At 44.9% G+C, this 18,488-nt stretch overlaps 1 protein-coding gene and 1 pseudogene across 9 annotated transcripts in view; one reads left to right on the top strand and one right to left on the bottom strand.

The window, feature by feature from the left end:
- The first annotated feature begins 5,519 nt into the window (after positions 1-5,519).
- MROH7 (maestro heat like repeat family member 7) overlaps positions 5,520-18,488 on the top strand; it is a 60,575-nt gene continuing 47,606 nt past the window's right edge. For 5 of the 9 annotated variants that reach the window (XM_047873171.1, XM_047873169.1, XM_047873168.1 and 2 more), the window contains exons 1-3: positions 5,571-5,738; positions 14,544-14,578; positions 15,366-16,670. In XM_047873171.1, coding sequence (XP_047729127.1) covers positions 15,440-16,670 — 1,231 coding nt within the window. In that variant the 5' untranslated portion in view covers positions 5,571-5,738; positions 14,544-14,578; positions 15,366-15,439. Of the gene's footprint in view, positions 5,545-5,570; positions 5,739-5,931; positions 6,001-7,364; positions 7,386-7,780; positions 7,805-14,543; positions 14,579-15,365; positions 16,671-18,488 lie in introns of those variants that run through there. The other 4 variants (XM_047873164.1, XM_047873167.1, XM_047873166.1 and 1 more) reach the window with 4 other exon arrangements.
- On the bottom strand, positions 11,515-12,063 carry LOC125173704 (60S ribosomal protein L17-like; annotated as a pseudogene).

Raw genomic sequence — 18,488 nt, 5'->3', positions numbered from 1 at the left:
AGAAACATGGAAAAAGGAAATTATTTGGAAATGAACAGTGAGATCCACTAACCAGCTGTAATTTGTCTTCATTTTGTTGAAGCTCCTTCCAGTCTTTTCAATGCACACTTATTATTAGTATTTTTGCTTTGTTTCGCCTTTTCTAGTGGGCGTATTAGTTTTCTATTGCTGCTGTAACAGCATGGGGCAGGGAGGGAGGCAAGAGAGGCCAGGGTAAGAATAAGACTCATTTCTGCGGCAAACACCTTCTTCTGCAAAGACCTTGGGTACCAGCTCTGGGCCAGGCTTTGGGTGCCAGGCAAGCAAAGATGAAAAGACATCATCTCTGTCCTTAAAACATCCTCGCTATAATGAGGGAAATAAGCAAGTGACTAGAAATCTACAGCATGCTGTCATAGGTGTTCTGAGCTATGCTGCAAGAGCAGAGGAGAAAGCCTTAACCCAGCTGTGGGGAGGGCATCATGGAGGGCTTCCTGGAGATGATACCGCTTGCATTTTGACAGACAGGTAGGAGTTATACAGGTGAAGTGGGGAGGAACTATCCACAGAAAAGGGGGCCCCCAGAAAAAGAAAGACGAACACAGCTTTCTCGACAGAAGAAAAGGCACTTTGGGTCCTCAGCCATCTTGTGAAAGTATGTAAGAACAAACAGCCGCCTCCAGGTCAGGACCTAGCCTCACCATATTCGGAAGTGAGGACTGACCTGATGCACATTCTGAGTTCTCTCCGCAGGATCTAAACCCCTCTGAACACTGAGATACCGGACCCACCGGAGCCGGAGAATCGATGATGCTGACCCTTGCAGGTTCTTGAGATTTTGACCTGGACTCAGTCACCATCAGATGACTTTTGCCCCAATGCCATGCTGTATTCCCCATTACACAAACCCTTTCATGGATTCCTTAGCTGAAGAGCTCCGCGATTTTGTTGGTTGAGGAGACACTGCTTTGGGAAAGGTCCCTGGTGTCCTCCTTCTCCTGTGGCAGGTAAAACCCTTCCTTTTCCTATTCTTTGCCTTGGCCGTGTCGTTGGGCTCAACACCAAGAGGTGAACCCAGTTTAGGGCAACAGAATGGAAGAGAAAGGAGACTCCAGATGGAGGGAGCATCGTGAGAAAAGGCACTGAGGCAAGGATGATTACCGTGAGTTCGGAGATACCACCGTGTTGCTAAAGCAGAAATTGTGGAGGAGGAGACGGTGGGAGATGAGACCGGGTAGCAATCCGAGCAGTGTAGTGAGCTAGACACGCTAGTGGACAAACCTCCCGTGAAAACAGCTTAAATGCTGGATGAAATATAATAATCTTTTAAAGTGTATCTCTAAGCTGATGAAAAATGACACACAAACAGGAACAGGAGCTCTAAGAGGCAAGCAACTGTGAAGGCTGACTTTTGTCCCGAGGAATTTGGCCAACCCCTGGTGATGCTGAGTTTCCACTCTGGTGGCTGTACAGATGGGGTGACAAGGGATAAAGCCTAGGGCCCCCTCCAAAGCGAGGATTTTAGTAAGATACATGAAAATGGAATCCAAAGGCTGCACTCTTGGTAAGGGTGCACCAAAACTGGTGGGTTTGGCCTTTGGTGGGTTAAAAATATTCCTTTGGGGGCTCCGGGCTGGCTGAGTCAGCAGAGCGTGCGACTCTTGATCTTGGGGTCATGAGTTCAAGTCCCACACTGGGCGTGGAACCTACTTAAGAAAAATAAACTCCTCTGAAAATTATTAACCACAGGCTGTCCCTCACACTGGTCCTTGGTCCAGATTCATACCGCCTGAGTGGTCCAAAACCACTAAATGGTGGAATTTAGTTTAAGGTAGTCGGTGGTGCCCCAAGGCAACGAGCAGAAGAAAAAACAAGTCTTCTCATGAGGAACATTGCTTCAACCAGGACTTAAGGAATTCCCAGGCAAAGAGTCAAGGAAAATGAACAGCTCAGAGTCTGCAGCCCCCAAAACTCATAAGAAAACAAGGCCCCATGAGTGAAAATTGACAGAAAAACAAACAGCAGAATCAGACCCACAAAGTCTTTAGAAGTCAAAACGACCAGACATGGGATAAAATAATGTGTTGAAAAGAATTAAAGCTGGCTTGAAAATATGAACAAACAATAGTAGATTATATAGAGTGACCAAGCAGATTCAAGAGGGAGCCAAACAGAACTTCCAGAAATGAAAAAATACAAATAAAATAAAAAAGCTTAATGGGAAGACTTAACGTAACTTAGACATAGTTGATTAGAGAATTAGATAAGATCTATCCAGAAATCAGCATAGAAGAACCAAAGAGATAGGAAATATGACGGAGAGAAGGACTAGCATGCATGTAATCAGAGTTGTAGAAGAATCGAGAAAGAACAAGGGAAAGGCTATAACAATAGCCTGGAGCCAGTAGCCTATAACAATTTGTGGAAAAGCCTCCAAATGATTGAACACCAACCCCAGATTTAGGAATCACAATGAATCCCAAGTAGGAAAAAACAAAATCAAAAGCAATCCATAACTACATACGTCATAGAAAAATTGCAGAACACTGAAGTCAAAGATCTCAGAAGCAGCCAGAGATAATAGGTCAATCACTCCAAAGCTGGCAAACTGACTTCTCGAGGCATTGATGGGATCCAGGAGACAGTGTACTGTCATTATTACTATTGATAAAATGAAATAAAATAAAATAAAATAACAGACACGCTAGAATTCTACATGCAGTAAAAATAGTTTCAAGAAAGAGGATAAAATAAAGTTGTTTTTCTCTTAAATTTTTTTTAATGTTTATTTTTGGGGGGGGAGGGGCAGAGAGAGGGGGAGACACAGAAACCAAAGCAGACTACAGGCTCTGAGCTATCAGCACAGAGCCCGATGTGGGGCTTGAACTCACGAACCGCGAGATCATGACCTGAGCTGAAGTCGGATGCTCAACTGACTGAGCCACCCAGGTGCCCCAAGGTGTTTTTTTTTTTTTCCAAACAAAAAATAGCTTACCACTAACAAACTCTTCCTAAGGAAATGATAAAGACCATTCTTCAGGCAGAAGGAAATTGATCCCAGATGGTGCATCCGAGATTCGATTTAAAAAATGGCCAGCCAATGTACTGGTTAAGCCTAAACAAACACAGATCACATAAAACAATAATGTCTAATTGGTAGGATTGAAAAGACAGACCCAGACTAAAATAAAGGATGACACTAGCATAGGAGTTGGTAGGCGGCTGGCTGGACTGAAACTTGCGGTTTTCATTTGTTGTTTTTTCTGAAGCCGGATAACACTATTAGTTAAGTTTAGACTTTGCCAGGGAAGTGTGCATGTTCACATGGCTAGCGTAACCCTGGGATAGGGAGCTTCCACGCAAGCAGAAGAGAGAAAAGCAGAGTGAGAGAAGGAAGGCAAATTCAGTAATCCTAAAGTGAGTAAGAAAAAAGAAAAATAAGAAAAAAATTTAAAGGAGAGATTCTACCTTTAGTAATGGCAAAGTGCTCCTATGGGACCAACCCTCCTGGACATAACAACTGTGAACTCTGGACAAAATATGAAAAACAGCTACCTGGGGGCGCCTGGCGGGCTCAGTCAGCAGAGCATGCAACTCTTCATCTTGGGGTTGTGAGTTCAAACCCCACATTGGGTGCAGAGATTACTTAATTAGAAAGAAAGAAAGAGAAAGAAAGAAAGAAAGAAAGAGAGAAAGAAAAGAATGAAAGAAAGAGAGAAAGAAAGAGAGAAAGAAAGAAAGAAAGAAAGAAGAGAAAGAAAGAAAGAAAATTGTACAAAGAAAAGCAAAATACAACTACCTGAAGATTCTGGAAAGAGATAAAAAGCAGGAAGAGACAAGGGGAAACAACATTTGGAAAGAAGCTACCACATGCAAAAGTATGTGAAATCTCACAAATAGTATTCAACCAAAGAAGCTAGAAACAAAAGGGTATGCGCTGTATAATTCTACTTAATGGAGCACAGAAACAGGCAACTCTAAACAACGGTGTTAGAAGTTGGGACAGTGGGTGCCCTTGGTGGGGGATAGTGACTGGAAGGTCTCTGGGGTCCTGGTAATGTCCCATTTCCAGGTCAGGGTGCTGGTTACATGTGTTCACTCGCTGGACGAAAATTCATCAGAATGGGCATGACACGTGCAGTTTCCTGTATGTATATTGTGTTCTAGCACAAAGTAACAAAATCAAAAGGGAGCAGAAACACATAGGCAGGAGCAGACTGAGAAGGGGCCTCCACGCCAGACCCAAGAGCTTGGACATGACCTTGGGGGCAGTGGGAGACACTGAAGGCATGGGAATGAGTTGTCAGGGAGGCTGCAGGATGGTGGTGGCTGTAGCTCGTGGGAGAGCTTGCCCTATGTGACATGATTTAGAAGACTGGCAAAAATCTGGGCTTCTTCCAATGATGAGGACCTGAGCCAGAGCAGGAGTGTGTGGGGTTGGCTTTGGAGACAAAATTGGAAGGACCTTTGGTTAACTGAGTGCCCGAGGAGAGAGGGACTCAGAGGTGGTTCTTGGCAGAGGCTTGTCACTGCAGCTGGAGAGCGGGTGAGGGGCTACTGGGGCAAGATGAGAGTTCCTGCCCGAGGAGGATTCTGCTGAGAAAGAAAACTTGGCCATGTTGGTTGGTAGGTCACGTGGAAGAGGCGGCAAGTGGGTGGGACCTCTAGACGGCACAGGCCCCTGCAACAGCAGGTGGGTGGGTGGCACAGGGTCCCGAGAGGGCAAGACAGCAGGATGCAAGGCAGCGGGGTAGGGGCAGAAAAGGAAGATCTGAGGTGGACAGGAGGGAATTCACCGTAGAGCGCTAAGGCACCCGAGGTGGGGACTTGGGGTGATGAGGCCAGATTTAATGACCTGGGTAAATGGGGATACAGCTTAGTGGATAGTTCTATTACAGCTTTTTAAGTGGTACCCAGTGAAGTTTTTCTATGTAGTCACTGGTAATCTTAATCAGCTTAGTTTTTGCTCACTACAAAGCTTTTCTTTAGCAAGATAATGGTTGCTCTATTTCCTTATCCTGGAATCTGGGTTTCATGGTCTGGGGCTCCTGACCCAGCCCTCATCCCTGCCCTACTCCAAACTGTTATCTGTGCCTTAGGTGAGGAGGCAGGGTGGAGTAGGGCAAAGATAAGGGACTTGCACAGTGTCTTAGCTCTTGACCTTGGGCTAGGATTTTCCCTCTGTGGGTCTCAGTGTCCTCAACGTGGACTGCCTGATTCCAAAGCCCTTCGCATACACCCCGCTACCCACAGGCTTCCCTCTCAGGTCTGCTGTGCCCCAGACCTGCAATGCTCCTCAGAACCAGGCTGTCACCCCAAGATAAACAAAGGCGTAAGATCATATGGTAAGGGGCTTTATGGGGAGGCTTGAATCCTGGGCAAGGGATTTGGCCTTCATTTGAGTGAGGTCATTTCTAGGCAGTGGCTGAAGGTCGTTCTTTGAAAGGAGAGCTCCCTGCTTCTATCTACCGTGTAGCATGAGCAGGGGCCTCATTGGCTGGGAACTCCTGAGTCATGGTGACCTCACAAAGACCACAACACGGGCCTGGGCTGGGGGGAGACTAGGTAAGCTGAGGGGTGGCTCTGGGAAAGTCCCAGGGGTGGGGGCATCCTCCACAGCCTGCACAAGGCAGTTACCACCTTGACCCCTCCCCCCTGGGGAAAGGTCTTTCCCTTCTGGCTGTAATTCCACAGTTAGAACTTCATATCTTTGGCTTAAGGCTGAATTTTCTGTTGCCATGTGGATGCCCCAGGTGGAGGTAACACATAGAACTTTCCATCAGCAGCTCAAGTCTCATGGAGAAAGAGTTTAGGCTTGTTCTGAGAGCATGGCTGGTGGGAGTTGGGGGAGGTGAGAGGAAAGAGGATGCGGAGATGAAGGAGGAATGCCATAGATGGGGTGGTGGGGTGGGGGGTGGCGGGGGAAGAAGGCAAAGAACCTGGAAGCCAGACTTGGTCTTTATCTCAAGTCCCCCTACCATATCCTCACCCAAGAGATGATAAGGATGAGCATTCACGGAGGTACCATTGGGGGCCAAGTGCTATGATGATCATTATGTCCATTATCCATTTTATTCCCTCCACTAATCTTGTGCACCGAGTATTTAGATTGATACAGAGTATGTTGAGGTTACCTGCCCTTGCTCACACCACTGGTGAGAGACAGAGTGGGTTTCAAATTCAGGTCTAGCTGACCACAAAGCCCTAGATTTGTGCATTATAGCTGGGCACCAGGAGGTTGTGTTGTTTTCACTAGACTTTTCTTCTAGGGTTGGGGCCTAAGTGGCAGAGGGAATGGAGAATGGAAAACAGGAAGATGTGGCTTCACTGAGTGATTCATGCCTCAAAAATCTCTGGGGTGTTGTAGAAAAAGCTGTCAGTGGAGAGGACCTGGGTTTGAATTCTGGCTGCCATTCTCTGGGGCTTTGCAAACATTACTTTGGATTCCTGAATAGTCTCACTTACCACGCAAGTGAAGATAATGATACCTATCTTGAAGAGTTGTCATCCACCCACCCATCCATCCATCCACCCATCCATTCCCTCACTCCATGAGCATTTCTAAACCTCCCCTGTGTGCTAGGTATTGTGCCACATGCTGAGGGAAAAAGAATAACAAGACAGCCAGAGATTGACCAAGCTCATTTTTTAGAGTAGAGACATACGAGTGAACTGAGTGATACACTAGAACAGAGTGATCACAGGAGGAGGGCACTTCACCCATACTTGAGCATCCCAGGAAGACTTCCTGGAGGAAGGGACACCTAACCTGGGATCTAAAATGTTAGATGTTAGGGATGCCTGGGTGCCTCAGTCGGTTAAGTGTCTGACTTCGGCTCAGGTCATGATCTTGGAGTTTGTGAGTTCGAGCCCCGTGTTGGGCTCTGTGCTGACAGCTCAGAGCCTGGAGCCTGCTTTGGATTCTGTGTCTCTCTCTCCCTCTGCCCCTCCCCACTCACACACACACACACATTCTCTCTCTCTCTCTCTCAAAAACATACATTAAAAAGAATTTTTTTTAATATTAGATGTTAGCCAGGGGAAGTGATAGAGGTTTGGTTGAGTAGTCTTGGAGAAGTTTGCAGGAAGTGGAAAGAATATTTACAAAGACCCTAAGTCAAGAAGGAAGCCAACATATTTGAGGCACTGGGAGAAGTTGAGAGTGGTTCAGGTATGGGGTGGGGAAGGGAATGTACGTAGCTAGAAAGATGGAGGGGCCAGGCCTGTGGGCTGAGGGCCCTGGTAAAAGAAACACAGACCTCAGACTGTATATAAGGATGTCTCCACCCGTGGTCTGCACACCAGCTATGTGATAATCACAGAGGTGGTAGGGGGAGAGCTCAATAAAAGTCTAATTCCCCTCAGAGGTGCAAAGCAGAGGCCCAGAAATCTACCTTATAAAAAACGTAAGTTTTACCTACACCCCATCATGTGAAAGCCCGTGAGAAGTCACAGAGGGATCCCACAGGGGAATAACATGGTTTGATTTGCATTCACTTTTCCTTTGTCTGAGAATATCTATCTCCTCTTCATTCCTGAAGGATAATTTTGCCAGATACAGAATTTGCAGTTGACAGGTTTTTTTTTTTTTTTTTTTCTTTTTCTTTCAGCGCTGGAAAAATGTGTACAACTTCTTTCTGGCCTCCCTGGTTTCAGATGAGAAATCCTCTGTCATTCGAATTGGTGTTCTCTGATAGATAATGCTTTCTGGTTGCTTTTAAGTTGCTTTTCATTGTTTTTAGTTTTCAGAAGTTTAATCATGATGTGTTTGGTGTCAATTTCTTTGGGCTTATCCTGTTTGTGGCTTTCTCAGCTCCCTAAATCGGTATGTTTATTTGTTTCACTAAGTTTGGGAAGTTTTCAGCTATTACTTCTCTGAATATTTTCAGCATCTCTGGAACTCTGATGATAATAGTGTTAGATATTTTGTTTTGTACCAGGTCTGTTCATTTTTTTCAGTCCCTTATCTCTGTTGTTCAGGTTAAGTGAATTTCATTGATCTGTCCTCAAGTTCACTGATTCTATCCTTTGTCACCTCCACTCTCTTCTTGAGCTCATCCAGCAACTTAAAATGTTTTCAGTTGTGCCTTTAAAATAACTTGTTTTAATTTCAATTATTGTATTTTCATAACTTCTATTTCTTTGCTGAGATTTTCTAGTTTTTCACTTGCTTCAGGAGGATTGGTAATTGCCTGTTGAAATATTTTTAATGGCATTTTTATTTTTTTTTAATTTATTTTTTAATAAAAATTTTAAAATGTTTATTTATTTTTGAGAAGGAGAGGGAGACAGAGCATGAGCAGGGGAGGGGCAGAGAGAGAGGGAGACAAAGAATCTGAAGCAGGCTCTGGGCTCTGAGATGTCAGTACAGAGCCCAACGCAGGGCTTGAACCCATGAGATCATGACCTGAGCCAAAATCAGACACTCAAACTGACTGAGCCACCCAGGCATCCCTTTAATGGCATTTTTAAATGTTTATTTATTTTGAAAGACAGAGAGAGAGAGAGAGAGAGAGACAGTAGGGGAGGGGCAGAGAGACAGGGATAGAGAGAGAATTCTAAGCAGGCTCCATGCTGTCAGCGTAGAGCCCAACGTGGGGCTCAATTTCATGAACAGTGAGATCATGACCTGAGCCAAAATCAAGAGTCGGATGCTCAACTGACTGAGCCACTCGGGTGCCCTGAAGCATTTTTATAACAACTTTTTACAATCATGATCACAAATTCCAACATCAGATTCATCTCAGTGTTGGCATTAGTTATCTTTTTTCAAGATGAGATTTTTTTAGTTTTTGGTATGATGAGTAATTTTTGACTGTGTCCTTGACATTTTGGATGTTATGTTAAAAGACTTTTGATCCTACTTAAACCTTCCCTTTTAGCTGGCAATCAACCTGTTAGGGCTTAGAATGTAGGTTCTGGTCTGCTTTTATGGACTGTAGTTCTAATGATAGTTTTCAGAGACTTGGTATACTTTTTTCTGCTGGGCCTCTTGTTCATTCCTGGTGATGCTGCCTGCAGGGGCAAGTAGGTGCTTCCCTTGATGGCCACCTTTTGCCACTGGGATGCCAGGAGCTGTGGGACCTAGTATATTCTCTGCCACTGGGTGGAGAGCCCCAAGATCCAAGGCTCTGCTAACATTCCTGCAGGTGAATTGGCTTGCCACTGTCCTGGATATGGAATGGGGATTAGGGCTCCCCACTGGGGGCCCATCTCTGTTGGGCTTCCCCTTTCCTAGTCTTTTGGCCAATGGGAACAGGCTTTTCTTCCTCTGCATCTGTGTTGCAGTCCTCTCTGATGCCCAGTTTGGGATATATGGGAGATAAAAAGAAAACCCTGGGGAACACACCCAGTGTCATCCCTCAAGTCCTGAGGTTCACAGCTAGTCCACTGCCTTCTTTCTAGCTTTAAAAGTCTTCTTATGGTTGTCAGTTGAATCATTTCCAGGATACTTAGTTGTATTTGGAAAGGAGGAACAGGGAAAAATGAGTCTACACCCTCTTGCCTGTTACGTGCATTAGAAAAAATTGTGGTACAATATACATAGCATAACACTATTAGTGACATTGAGTAACTTCATAATGTTGCACAACAACCATCACTGTCTAGTTCCAGAACATTTTTGTCACTCCAAAAAGTAAGCCTGTACCCAGTAAGCAGTCACTTTCAATTCTCCTCTTTCCTCGGTCCCTGGCAACCTCTTTCTGCTTTAATCTGCTTTTAGTCTCTCTAGATATGATTACTCTAGATATTTCACATAAGTGGAATCATACAATATGTGGCCTTTTTTCACTTTGTATAATATTTTCAGTTTATCCTTGTTTAGCAAGTACCAGCATGAGACTCTTTTATGGCTGAGTAATAGTCCGTTGTATAGATGTACCACTTTTGTCTATCCAGTCACCAGTTCATGGACAGTTGGGTTGTTTCCACCTTTGGCTCTTGTGGGTATGCTACTATGAATATTTTTGCACAAATTTTTGTTTGAGCACCCATTGTCAATTCTTTTGCGTGTGTGGTAGGAGTGGAATTGCTGGATCAGGTGGTAATTCTGTTTAACTTCTTGCAGTACCACCAAGTTGGTTTTTACAGAGGCTACACCATTTTATATTCCTAGCAGCAGTGTTTGAGAGTGTCAATTTTCTATGTCCTTGCCAACACTTGTTATTTTCTTTTTAAAAAGTTTTAAAACTTAAAAAAAAAAACAAAACATAACCTCTATGCCCAACGTGAGGCTTGAACTCCCAACCCCGAGACTGAGCGTCACATGCTCCACTGACTGAGCCAGCCAGGCACCACTTCTTATTTTCCACTTACAAAATTATAGTGGGTATAAACTGATATCTCATCATGGTTTTGATTTGCATTTTCCTAATGACTAGTGATGTTGAGCATATTTTTGTGTGTTGTTAAATATTTGTATATCTTTGGAAAAGTGTCCTATTCAAGTTATTTGCCCATTTTTAAATTGGATTGCTTGTTTTTTTGTTGCCCAGTTATGAGAGTTCTTTATGTAGTCTGGATACTAAACTCATCAGAAATAGATCTTACAAATATTTTCTCCCGTTTTGTAGGTTGCCTTTTCACTTCTTGATGGTGTCTTTTAACATTTTTTTTAAAGTTTATTTTATTTGTTTTGAGAGAAAAAGAGCACAAGCAGGGGTAGGGCAGAGAGAGAGAGAGAGGGAGAGAGAGAGAGAGAGAATGCCAAGCAGGCTCCGCAATGTTGCGTGGACCCCAATGTGGGGCTTGAACTCACAAACCGAGAGATCATCCCCAAGCCAAAACCAAGAGTCAGATGCTTAACTGACTTAGTCACCTAGGTGCCCCAATACTGTCTTTTGATGCACAAGTTTTTAATTTTGTTAAGGTCTAATTTACTCTTTTCTTTTGCTGCTTGTGCTTTTGGTGTCATATCTAAGAAACCATTGCCAGATCCAAGGTCGTGAAGATTTACCCCTATGATATCTTCTAAGAACTTCATAATTTTAGCTTTTATGTTTAGGTCTTTAATCCTTTTGAGTTAATTTTTGTATATGGTGTGAAGTAAGGGTCCAACATTATTCTTTTGCATGTTGAACCTAGTTGTCCCACCACCATTTGTTGAGGAGACTATTCTACCTCTATTGAATGGAATTGGCATCATTGTCAAAAATTAATTGGTCATGTGGGGCACCTGGGTGGCTCAGTCAGTTGAGCACCCAACTTCAGCTCAGGTCATGATCTCAAGGCTCGTGAGTTTGAACTCCGCATCAGTCTCTCTGCTGTCAGCACAGAGCCTGCTTCGGATCCTCTATCCCCCTCCCTCTGCCCCTCCCCCACTTGTTCTGTCTGTCTGTTTCTCTCTCTTTCAAAATAAATGAACAAACTTAAAAAAATTAATTGACCATAAATGCATGGATTTATTTCTGGACTGTCAATTCTATTCCATTTGTCTGTATGTCTATCCTTATGTCAGTACCATACTGTTGAATGAAGTTTTGTTTTTTGTTTTTTGGTTTTTTTACTTTTATTTGCATTTATTTTATGCAGAATTTACTTCCGGGCCATAAGTTTTTGTTTCTTCAGTTTCTTCTGGGATATCTTTTTCTTCTGTGCGACTTCCTCTTCTGGTTTAGGAATAATCTGCTCTTTTTCAGTCAGGATCATCTCAGGGTGGCAGGGAGCACTCATGTATGGATTAATCCAACAGTGAGCCCTGTAAGTTCTATGACATATCTTCAGGGCTTTGTTCACCTGGATGTGCTCAACGCTGAGAGAATCTGCATCTAAACCCTTAAGTTCAGCATTACTTTCTGCATTTTTAAGTGTGTGCAGTAAAAATTCAGCACCCTTTGGGCCACCGACCCTGTGTCCAGCCCCACTATTTGGCCTGGGCACACCTACTAATTCCACGACTGTAGTTACAGAATGGCACACATTGCTTCTACAAAGTGACATCTTTCAGATACTTGGTGGCTTTTTGGATATGCATACCTTGATGGTATGAGTAGTTTCATGTATGTTCTTAAAGTGAACACGATTTCAACCTCCTGATTTATATGATTTTGTTGAGTTTTCTGGACCAAGTGAATAGTGAACCATTTTCAGAGATCACCTCAGGTCACTCTTGAGTGCACTTTTAAAGATAATTTAGCTCAGTTTGGATAATGGTTTGTTGGGAGCAGTCCTTAGATACAGGAACCCTTGTTTCAAGTGCAATTCCAAGACCCAGACTTAAGCAATGGAAGCTGCACTAGGGTCTGGCAGTGGAGATGGAGATATGGGATGGTATTTGGGAACTTTTCTGGAGCCAGAATTGGCAGAACTTGGCCAAAATTGGGTACAGCAAATGAGAGAGTAGTGAAGGATGATATCATTTCTGGCTGTAGTAGTGCCAGTTCCTGGAAATGGAAGAGAATAGGAAGGTCTGATTTAGGAGAAAGATAGCAAGCTCTGTTTTGTATTCTCTAGGTGTGAGGTGTCCCAATATCAGATGTGTGTGTGTGTGTGCACATGTATGTGTGTGAGTACATACTCATGATTGCCTAACATATTCCAGGCCCACGCATCTAATAAACGTGTTCTGAATGAGGAACTGGAAGATTCACTGATAGTTACACCTGCTGAGGGCTCCACCAACCCTTGTTCAAGTCCTGGAAGGGTTCAGTGAGAAAGGATGGGAATCAGTCAATGATTCTCTCAGTCTTGGACAGGATTCGCTAGCTGTTTTATGGCTGTTCTCTGCACTCCCTACTTGGGGCCCAAGGCTTGGAAGCAAAGGCCAATAGGTAGCCTGTGGCTGTTGAGTCAGTAGTGAGCTCCTTTGACTCCCTGTGTCCCATCAGAGCCCCAAGAATCCCACTCTTCCCAATGCACAACGTCCCTTTGGTGGAGGGTGAGGCATGAGCTGCCCCAGTCACTGGGGCATCTGCTGTGTCAGGGAGGTAGAGGTTACTCTTTTCCACAGCCCAAACCACTCAGGCCTTCCAAAATCCTACTCACAGCATCATAGGCTGCACTTTATGCATATTTTTCCAGGTTGAAAATGCCTGTCTTTGATAACTATGGTATGTGTGTGTGTGTGTTTGCAAGCACGCATGTGTGCATACACACACACACAAGATGCACACAGGTGTGGGAGGGGTGACGAAGGAAAGATCTAGGGTTTTTGGAACCTGAAGATTTAAAAAAAATGTTTTTTAATGTTTTTATTTATTTTTGAGACAGAGAGATACAGAACATGAGCAGGGGAGGGGCAGAGAGAGAGGGAGACACAGAATCCGAAACAGTCTCCAGGCTCTGAGCTGTCAGCACAGAGCCTGACGTGGGGCTCGAACTCACGGACTATGAGATAATGACCTGAGCTGAAGTCAGATGCTTAACTGACTGAGCCTCCCAGGTGTTCCAGAACCTGAAGATTTTTTTTAAGGCTCTTCTTTAAGTAAAAGAAGACAAAAGTGTGAACACAAACTTAAGTGCAGTACCCTTAGTAAAAGACTGTACAAGCAAGGAGTTCTGGATTTTTATATTTCAGGTAGTATGTTTCAGGCCATATGTTCTGTGCCAGGCACTGAAACTATAACCACTCTAGGTGGCAGGCTTTACACTTTCCATTTTAGAGAATAGCAGGATGAGGGCCAGAGGGGGAAAGTCTCTTGCCCAAGTTCACTCAGACTAGTAAGAAGATGAACCCAGAACCATCTGACTCCAAATCTCTGGTCTTTTCAAAGCCAAGAGATAGATACACAGCAAAATTTGTAGAGTGAGTAAATGATTTCGTGAATGGGTTAGTGTATGAATGAATAAGAAATGAGTAAGTGACAAAATGAGCAAGGGAAAGAATAAATGAGCGAGTAAAGAAGAAATAACGAGATGAAGTAACAAACTTATTCATTGAACAGTGACTGTGTGCCAGGGGCTGTGTTAGACTCTTAGAGATCTTGCTGCCTAGTGGGGAAACGTGTGTGATGGGGGAAGTGGACCAGATACCATGGGAACTTACAAGTGGACCTCACCTGTCTGGGGGACCTAGAAGGCTCGTAAGCTGAAATTTGAAGGGTGAAGTCACAGGTGCTGGCCAGGGAAAGGAGTCTGGAGAAGGGTACGCCCAACCTTTGGAAGGCCCAGACCTAACCTGGGAGCCTGGCTCTTTGGAGACACACAGAAGAGTTGAAGGGTGGTGGAATGGAATGGGGAAGGGAGTTGGAGGGGCAAGAAGGGTGAAAGGGGAGTTAAGGCCAGACACAAAAGGGCCTTTTAGGTCCTGCTGAGGATTGGAGATGCTGTCCTGAAGACGATGGAAAGCCATGGAGGAGTTTAGGTAGATGGGTGGCCTAAAGAGATGGTCTTGGCTTCCCTGAGGGCCAATAGGATGGGTGGCCTTCCTCTCCTTGACCTCCACTTCCTTAAGTATGTAATGAAACAATAGTATCTAACTTCCAGGACTCTGTGTGTGTGTTGAGGCGGGGGAGGGGGGCAGCATTTGGTTAGCAGGAGTGCATGCCTGGCTTGTAGACTTTGCTCAGTAAGCATTGAGAAAACATATTTCACCTGACTCAGTCTTCTTCTGTGTCTCCTCCCAGGGGCCCACTCCTGCTTAAGAACACCATGAATGCAGGTGAGCTGTCCCAGTGAGTCCCACAGGGAGAGGAGCCCAAGTGTGGAAGTGGGGTAGGGTGGGGGTACCGGGGAGCTCACCCGGCAGGCCGATTGCTGGGGTGAGGCAGGCTGTGGTTTTGAGGATTGTCCTGGGTTCTCCTCCATGTGGCCTGCCTCACCCAGAACAGGCAAACTGTCAATGGCAGTGGGCAGCTCTACCAGGGCCGTTTTGGGAATCTAGTGTCACAGCCATTTGCAGAGTAGTTCTAGAAATTTAGGCTGGAAGTAGGGTAACCTGTAAGGAGGCTCCTCCTTCCCCTTTTCTACCTTTGGTGAGTGAGGCCTCATTTGTCTAGTATTTGTGGACTTCTACTCTATACCTGGCACTGTGCTAGATGCTGGGGATGTCCCAGGGACTAAGGGAAGCACAGTCCTTGCCACCTCTAGCACAGGCTAGAACACTAAATGGGTCATTGGAATAAAGTAGGGTGAATATTTTGCTGGGAGGAGTGCACTTGGCAAAGGACAGTGACACGAGGTTCCGAGCCAAGGGAACTGTATTTGTTAAGGGCCCATAGCTAAAGGAAGCAGGCTGTGGTCAGAGAAACCCAGGGGATACAGCTGGCACTGAGAGCACGAGGGGGAGAGCTGTGTAGATGGGGCTGTAAAGGTGGACTGGGCATGGTCACAAGGACCTGGGAAATCACACAAGGGCCTTCATCTTAAGGATAGTGGGGAGCCGTGGGAAGGTTTTAAGCATGGCTTAAAAGGTGAAGTGTGACTGAATTTGTTTTTCTTCCTCTCAGGAGCATTGTAGAGAGTTCAACAGTTGGCTTTTGGAGAGAAGGGGCAGTGGCATTGAGAGACCTCCAGACCAGGCATGGCTCTGAGCCCAGGGGCTAATCTGGTCCTCTGTGAAAGCTCGAACATGACTCCCAGTCTCAGCCTGGCAGAGGCCCCAGATTCAGGCTCCAGCACTAACTCTGGGCCCCACACAGACATGGGCCTTGTTCCTCTCTTGAACCCACCCTTGAATCCTGGCTCAGATCTTGTTCCAGACCTCAATTCAACTCTGAGTCCTGTCTCAGAGGAGGCCCCTGGCCTGGTGTCTGGTAACACCCCCAGGCCTGGTGACAGCCAGACTGTGCCCCCAGTCCCCCTCCAGATCACCACTTACCACTCTGGTGAAGCCCTGGGCCTGAATTCAAATCACGTCTCAAGGCCTGACTCACAAGGGGCCCTGGGTCCAGCCCCAAACCTTGTGCTGAGCCCCAGCTCTACTGAGGCCCAAGATCTGAGCTCAGGGAAACACTCTGGGCTCAGTTCTGAGGAGGCTTTCAACTCTCTCTCAAGCAAGATTTTTGATGTGGGTCAGAGTAACTCCAGTCCTTCCAGGACTGATGCAAACCCATTTCTAAGGCCCTATTCAAGAGAAGCCCTGGTGGTGGGCCACTGTGTCTGTAGGTCAAGCTCAAAAGCTCTCCTTATTCCAACCTCAAATTCTTCTCTGGACTCTGACTCCAACCAGCTACACAGTGTGGGCTCAAGAAACACCTCCAAGCTGTACCTCAGTGCGGGTCCAGGTTCTTGTGGGACCCTGATCCCAGATGCCAACGAGACCATCACTGTGGTTTCACATAACAGCTCTGGATCTGTCTCAAAAGGAGTTTTGGGTACAGCCTGGAACACGAGTTCCAAGGGAACCATCAATGTGGCTTCAAATAACAATCTCAGGTCTGACCTGAACATGACCATCACTCAAGCCTCATGCTTGACCCTGATTCCTGGCTCCAGCAATAGTATCAGCCTGCATTCCAGCACCCGTGGACCCAGCTCCACCCTTTCTCCACCCTCGTGTATGACTCTGATCTTGGGCTCCAATGAGACTCTCAGCCTGGGTTCCAGCCTCATCTTCAGTGACACCTCTACCCTGACACTGAGCAGCCAGCAGGATTATTTTGAGGACAATAGCATCCACGCCATACCCTTGGACAAGAATCTGGGGAGCTGGGATGAGATGGTTGGCACTGAGACAGGCCAGTTCTCGCTGAGGTTCCCCACCTATAATACCATGGACAAGGACACCACAGCCTTCCAAAGCATCCCAGAGGGTGAGTATGGCAAGGGTGATGGCCCCAGAGAGGGTAATTCCCTGGAAGAATTTTGTATTCAGTCTTGCAGGGCAGGGAGTTGGGGGGAGGAGAGGAGAGGAGAGGGGAGAGGAAGGGAACAGCATACGATGGACAACATGCAATATATTAATTACCCACAAGAGATCCAGTGCTCAGACTCTGCTTGCTATGTGACTTGGGACAAACTACTTTCTATGAGCGTCAATTTCCTTAACTGTAATATCCCCATGTCATAATATTTTTATTATGTCCAAATTATGTGTCCAATAACTAACAATACATTTCTTTTGAAATGTATGCCTCTTTTTTTCTAGTTAAATTTCAGACCTGGCTTCTCGGGTTGCTAAGTTTGACGAGTGGAGGGGCTCCTGGGTGGCTCAGTCGGTTGAGGGTCCAACCTCAACTCAGGTCATGATCTCATGGTTTGTGAATTTGAGCCCTGTGCTGGGCTCTGTGCTGACAGCTCGGAGGCTGGAGCCCACTTCCGATTCTGTCCCCCTCACTCTTTGTCCCTCCCACGGTCGCACGCTCTCTCTCTCTTTCTCTTTCAAAAATAAATAACATTTAAAAAAAGTTTGGCCAGTGGCGCATGCAGACTCTGGGCTCAGCTCACTTCTGTTGAGTGTTTGATATTCCAACTTGAGCAAAGACTTGAAATCCTGTCTGGAGCCTGTACCTCACCTGTGATATGCAGGAGTTCTATAAATTAATCCCTTATCAATTTTTGATGTAAAGATCTTTTTCCAATTATTTATATCTCCAAATATTTTTGTTTGTTCATGAGCCAATTCCAGATTGTGATTTTTTAAAAAATACCATGGCTTTGTAAATATGTCTTTATAAAGATATAGTATGTATCTGGTAGGGTGAGAATTCCTCTTTGAAGTTCTTCTCAAAATTATTCTGAGGACAACAGCATCCACACTGTGTCCTGGAGGTTATTAGTAGACCCTCTTTCTTCCATATACATTTTATTATTGTCTTTAATTGTGTTATTTTTAAAAATTATTCATTTATTTATTTTAAAATTTTTATTTTCTAAATTTACATCTAAATTAGTTAGCATATAGTGCAATAATGATTTCAGGAGTAGATTCCTTAGTGCCCCTTACCCATTTAGCCCATCCCCCCTCCCACCACCCCTCCAGCAACCCTCAGTTTGTTCTCCATATTTAAGAGTCTTTATGTTTTGTCCCCCTCCCTGTTCCTATATTATTTTTCCTTCCCTTCCCTTATGTTCATCTGTTTTGTCTCTTAAAGTCCTTATGTGAGTGAAGTCATATGATATTTGTCTTTCTCTGACAGGCTAATTTCACTTCGCATAATACCCTCCAGTTCCATCCATGTAGTTGCAAATGGCAAGATTTCATTCTTTTTGATTGCCGAGTAATACTCCATTGTATATATATACCACATCTTCTTTATTCATTCATCCATTGATGGATATTTGGGTTCTTTCCATACTTTGACTATTGTTGATAGTGCTGCTATTAACATTGGGGTACATGTGTCCCTTCGAAATAGCACACCTGTATCCCTTGGATAAATACCTAGTAGTGCAATTGCTGGGTTTTATTTTATTTTTTTAATGTTTATTTATTTTTGAGAGAAAGAGACAGAGACAGAGACAGAGCGTGAGTAGGGGAGGGGCAGAGAGAAAGGGAGACACAGAATCCAAAGCAAGCTCCAGGCTCTGAGCTGTCAGCACAGAGCCTGATGCGGGGCTCAAACTGCGAACCTCAAGATCATGACCTGAGCCCAAGTCATTTTTATTATTTTTTTAAGATTGTTTTTAAG

This window comes from Prionailurus viverrinus, chromosome C1 (genome assembly GCF_022837055.1).
Source record: "Prionailurus viverrinus isolate Anna chromosome C1, UM_Priviv_1.0, whole genome shotgun sequence".
Taxonomy (NCBI): domain Eukaryota; kingdom Metazoa; phylum Chordata; class Mammalia; order Carnivora; family Felidae; genus Prionailurus; species Prionailurus viverrinus.
Note: the sequence above shows the minus strand (reverse complement) of the source record. Positions and strands in the feature narration are given on the sequence as shown.